Source organism: Abrus precatorius, unplaced genomic scaffold (assembly GCF_003935025.1).
Source record: "Abrus precatorius isolate BTA unplaced genomic scaffold, Abrus_2018 Scaffold2, whole genome shotgun sequence".
Taxonomy (NCBI): Eukaryota; Viridiplantae; Streptophyta; class Magnoliopsida; order Fabales; family Fabaceae; genus Abrus; species Abrus precatorius.
In genome coordinates, this window is record NW_020874362.1 from 30,472,875 (window position 1) to 30,479,105 (window position 6,231).

At 27.1% G+C, this 6,231-nt stretch overlaps 1 protein-coding gene across 1 annotated transcript; it reads left to right on the forward strand.

Annotated features, from left to right (window-relative positions):
- The first annotated feature begins 1,297 nt into the window (after window positions 1-1,297).
- Window positions 1,298-5,150, forward strand: LOC113859193 (glucan endo-1,3-beta-glucosidase-like). The gene is made up of 3 exons (XM_027492008.1): window positions 1,298-2,324; window positions 4,051-4,360; window positions 4,901-5,150. The coding sequence occupies exons 1-3, from the start codon at window positions 1,335-1,337 to the stop codon at window positions 5,059-5,061; spliced, it is 1,461 nt and encodes a 486-aa protein (XP_027347809.1). The 5' UTR covers window positions 1,298-1,334; the 3' UTR covers window positions 5,062-5,150.
- The last annotated feature ends 1,081 nt before the right edge of the window (window positions 5,151-6,231 follow it).

Genomic DNA, 6,231 nt, shown 5'->3' on the forward strand with positions numbered 1-6,231 from the left:
CTTACATGAGTTAATATTTTTGGATTAGTCATTATTAAAAATATATTTTTTTGTTAAATAAAAAAGACCAAAATAAAACAAAAACTCAAAAATTAAAAGATAAATATTAACTATAAGCACTAATTTATAAATACATATTAATTGTAAACAACAAACGTGTTTCAAACCAAAAATTGTGGACTTGTTTAAAAAAAACTTACCAAATATAAAAATTTTAAAAACTTGAAATTATATCTTCAAATAAATTTATATCTAGTGTGATTTTATATTTTATAGATAATAATGTTTTAAATTTTTAAAAAATATTTTTAAAAATTGATATATAATAAAAATATTAATATTAAAAATTTATTTTCTGACTTAGATTTAAGATAGAAGATAAAAAAGTATTAATTTAAATTCATAGAGTTGAATATTTTTAATTTTGTATTTAAATTTGCTTAAAGATATAAATTTTTACTCTCTTTAAATTTTATAAATTTTTCATTTAACACCTTATTTTTAAAATAAATTGTAATTTATTTTGTTATTATTTATAAAAATATACGTTTCATCTTTATAATTAATATTTATATTTTAATTCTAAAATAATTTATTTTTTGCATTTCAATCTTTTTCATCTAATACCATCTATATGTTTTTAACAACAATGTTTAATTTAAAAATATTTATTTATATAAAAATTAAATTACAATATTTTTTATGTAGAAATCAAATTAAAAAATATTTTAAAATAAAAACTAAATTTATAATTTAAATGTATTAAAATAAATAAACTACTATATTAAAAATATAGAAGTAAAAAATCTCATATAAAATAATATTTTATAATACGTTACTTAAAGATATTATTATATTATATTATATATATATATATATATATATATATATATATAATACTCAATGGTAATACACTTTTATTAAAAAAATAAATTATTTAATATAATTTAAAATATGTAGTGTAATAATTTTTATTTTAATAAAATTTATTGTGATCTGCCCCTTGAATAAAAAAAAATGTTTTTCAATCTTAAAAACTTACCTTTACAGTATCCTATTATTAATGGCTTAATTTCTTGGCAAGAGGAGGTTAACCGTTTTTCTATGTTATACCTGAAACTGAAAGAAAACCTTGTAATGATGTTGACTTTGACCCTTAAGATGGGCCCCACCAAATGTCATGCTTGATAATTTATCCAATGAAGAATCACAAACACCCACTTCTACTAAACTTTCCTACCCTCATAAGCACTAATTCTCTCTCTAAAACCATGGCTGAACCACTTCCCCTCTTCCTCCTTTTCGTATCATGCCACTTCATCTTCCCCCACTCCATGGCTGCCACCACCAACAACATCGGCGTCAACTACGGCACCGTCGCGGACAACCTCCCACCACCATCAACAGTGGCGTCCTTCCTCAAATCTCACACCAGAATTGACCGCGTCAAAATCTTCGACGCAAATCCTGACATACTTGGGGCGTTCGCCAACACAGGAATCTCTATCACCATAACAGTAGGAAACGGCGACATCCCTTCCCTCTCAAAGCTGCCTGCAGCACAAGCATGGGTCTCCACCAACATCCTCCCTTTCCACCCTCAAACTGCTGTTATCCGCATCGCCGTAGGAAACGAAGTAGTTGCCACCTCCGACAAAACCTTAATAGCTCACATTCTTCCAACCATGAAATCCCTCCACCAAGCACTAACCATGGCCAACCTCTCTCACATTCAAGTCTCCACCCCTCACTCTTTGGGAATCTTATCCTCGTCGGAGCCTCCTAGCGCCGGTGCTTTCCGGCGCGGCTATGACCACGCCATTTTCGTGCCCATTCTCGAGTTTCACCGCCAAACAAAATCCCCTTTCATGGTTAATCCGTACCCATTCTTTGGGTTTTCACCTACCCAACCTGAGAGCCTGGACTACGCGCTTTTTAAACCAAACGGCGGCGTTTTTGACTCAGTCACTGGGGTGAACTACACGAACATGTTTGATGCTCAAATGGACGCGGTTTTCTCCGCGATGAAGAAGTTGGGGTATGATGACGTGGAACTTGTGGTAGCGGAAACGGGTTGGCCCTCTGCGGGTGAACCGAACCAACCAGGTGTTAGCATAGAGAATGCAGAGTTGTATAATGGAAATCTTATTAGGCACGTTAACTCGGGAAAAGGAACACCTTTGATGGGTAATAGAACCTTTGAGACTTACGTGTTCTCGTTGTTCAATGAGAACTTGAAGCCCACCGTTTCGGAGAGGAATTACGGATTGTTTAAACCTGATCTTATCCCTGTTTATGATGTGGGCATTTTCACAGCCCAACAGGTACATTCTTATTTCCTTTTGTTATTTTTATTTTTATTTTTGGTCAATAGAAAATGAGAAATTATTCTTGTGTGCATCTTGGTGCATTTTTGTCCTCTGAATTGCCAGCTTTTCATTTAATGTATGGCTTCTGTTTTAGACTTTTAAGTGACATTGTGACAAAGTAGTATCTGACATGTTTTGTTGGTTCATGGTTGTAGTAACTTCTAAGTATACCCTGCCCGGGACAAAACATTGATGGGGTGGAATTTGTATCCACCGCCTATGTTAGTTTCTACCGTCATAATGCCATATTAAAGATTGAAATTAATGAATTTATATGAATAATGATGCTTTTTATTATAATCATTTTATATTATTTTCTGTTATAATATTGTAATATTATAAATATATATTTTTAATATATACAATATTATGTAGAATAAAGAGTTATATATAATTTTTAATAAAAATTACAAAATTTAATATAATTAAATATATTAATACTATAATAATAATAAATTTTTTTAAAGTTGTACAACATATATATGCATAATAACAAAATTTATTTAAAAATTGTAATATATTTAATTATATTAAATTTTGTGATTTTTAATAAAAAATTATGATATATAATTTTTTTTTATTTTGTGCTATGTTATATATGTTAAAAAAATTGATTATCATTTTATCATGTTTAATTTTTTTATTAAGAGCTTATTTATTAGTGTTTTTAAATTAGTCAAAGAGTTAATCATTTTTAGTAAAATATTGCATGTTACGTGTATATGAATTATGATAGATATAATAGATACGTGTTGATAATATTTTTTATAATTTTTTAATTTATTAACAAATACTTTAGAAACCTTAATTAATATCTGCCTTTAATTAAAATTTAAATTTCATCTTAATTATCAATACTTATCAAAGTAAATTTTGAATTTCAATTAAAAATAAAATATACTAACAAATGTTTTAAAAAAATTAAAAATAATTTTTTAATAAAAAATTATCTATATGTTTTTATTATAATTTTATTATATATAGAGAGAGATTCATTCATTAATATTTTTAAAATGTTTATTAGAAAATTTATAAGAAAAATACTCAAATTTATGATATTATATTTAAATTTTATCCTTTCTACCCATTAGTGGTCGTTGGTTGGCTTGTTGCAAGGCTTATTAATTATTAGGATTTTATTTAGTAGTTTGTCACCTTTTAACTTAACCTTTTAAATCCTTTTATTGGTAAACTTCTTTAAAGTTAATTTAATTAAGATGATAGCATTTTTTATTTCAACTCAATGTTTAGGGAAATTTTATAAAGGAAAATTAAATTAAATGTCATCAAGCAGTTATCCAACTTAACCTAATTGCATTTATTATGTCATTTATGATATTTAAGAAAATAGAAATTAATTACGGTTCAAGTTTAATGTTTGTGTTCTGTATTCTTTGACCTTACCCGGTTCTGCTTGAAATTTCTTCTCTATTTTACATTTTAATATTTATAGGAAATTATAAACTAAAATATTAAGAAAAGATAAACTAACAAATTTAGCAGTTAATCTTAATATTTTTATTTATAAATTGTTTGGAACAGATAAATAAAAACTATAGTAATATTATTTATTTATTGTGAAGTGTGGGTAATTAGATTAGGGCAATGGAATGAAAATTATGTGACAGTTTATTCTTATTATAAGTTGATAAAAAAACAATAAGAAGTTATGTAAATGCAGGCGCAGGGTCCCACATCTGAAAGCAGTGCACCAGAACCGGAAGCGTCAGGGTCAGGTGAATCAACATCTTCAAAGAAGTGGTGCGTGCCGAAACCGGCTACAACTGATGCAGTATTGCAGGCCAATATTGACTACGTTTGCAGTAGTGGGGTAGATTGTGGGCCCATTAAGGATGGTGGGCCTTGCTTTCAGCCCAATACTGTTAGGGCCCATGCCTCCTATGCCATGAACGCATATTACCAGGCATCTGGTCGCCACCCTTCCGACTGTGATTTCAACCACACTGGACTCATCAGTACCACTGACCCTAGTAAGTTACTTATTAAATCATTTTCAATCAATTCATTTTAAGTAGTTCAAAATATAACCTTTTTTTTATTTTTATCAAGAGGACATATTTTGCTTTTAATTATCTAAAGTTAACTTTTAAGATTTGAATTTTTTTTTTAAAAAAAATTTAAGCATTTAAAAATAATAAAATTTTATAAAAAAATATTTGTTATACTGAAAATATAAAAATGTAATAAATGTTATTTTTTAATAAAATATAATTTGTTTAAAAATAAATTTAAGAATGGATGTTATTAATTAAACAAATTATCAAGGAATTGAAATGTAAAAAAATAATAAAAATTCTATCAGAATGTGTTAAAATGATTAAAAAATATTATTTTTACTTATATTTATATTTTAAGATAATAAATATATTTTTATTTATTAAATATTTTACAGATAAAAAGAATATTATTAAGAAAATATAATAAAATTATATTTTAAATAATTTATTTATTTTTAAATGGACACTGATAATTATTAATTGTATTATTATTATTATGGGCTGGTGTGGCAGGTTATGGGACATGTAGGTATCCATATGAAGATGATGGGGCTGGGCAGAAGGTGAGAAAGCCTGACACAGATGCATCACTCAAAAGTAGCTCTTGCAACACTGCATCCAATGCCTTTTTATTGCCTATGTTCCTCTCACTGTTATGGATGTGCATAGTATAGTATTTTTATTTTTTGGGTAGTAAACTCTCATTTGGATATATAGTAGCCCTGCCCAGTTTAAAGTTATTTATATAAATCAATAGATTTACTTAATATCATAAATTTTGGTAATTTAAGAAAGTAGATTATGCATTCACTACTGGCATAAACCAATTCCAATTCGCTTCAAAAGTATAATAATTTCAGGTTGAGCAGTTTTGATCCAATGCTTCAAAACTCTTCCACAGGCCATGTAATTTGTTTATTCAGTAGTGTTTGTAAGATATTCTTTTAACAGTCTTCTTTACGCTGAAAAAAAAAACAACATATTTTTATTTAATAGTTAAAATTTATCAAATTATAGGTAAATTTTATTAAATTTAGAGTGAGATTTATTTGATTTTATAATTTTTAATAAATTTAAATTAATAATAAAAATGTATTAAAAAAATATGTTATTAGTATTTTTCTTGACAGTCATTGAAATTTGCCCACCTATTATGCCCTAGAAAACAGGGAGCACCTACAATCAATTACCATTTAAAAAGTTATTCCTGCCAAGGAACTTGCAAATCGTTATTTCTTTTTTAAGAAAAATGCTGGTTATATTAAATTTAAATATTTAAAGGTAAAATTATTTCATTAAAGAATTAAGCATTTATTATATAAACATCAAAAGTACAATAAATGTCTGTTTAAAATAAAGCTTTATTATTTTTCTGTGTTAAAAATTAGAGGTTTACAAAATTGTTTTTAATTATTATTTTATTTTAAGATATTTGTTAGATAAAAGACAAGAAAAGAAAAGGAAAGCTTTACTTTGGTGCTTTAGTAAATATTTTCAGGCAGGGCATGCGGTGTCATCTACCTGTGTAAGGAAGTATATCTAACATTCTAACACGTGATAACACAATAAGGATTTGTCACTTTTGCTTACATGCATGAATTTGAATTATTTAGCCACAAACCATAGTTTTTTAGGAGTTTATTTAAATCATTCAAAAATTTCTTAGGTTTGCACACCTTGTGTTTTTGTCCTAAGTACTATGAAGCTTTTTTATTGGTTCGTGTATACTTCTTCGTGCCGACCTTCATTTAGAAAATAAGTTCTTATATCTATTTGGTATGTATAAATTGTTGATAAAGTTATTGAAGCATGCATAGTAGCAATTTTGATAACTCACAATTATA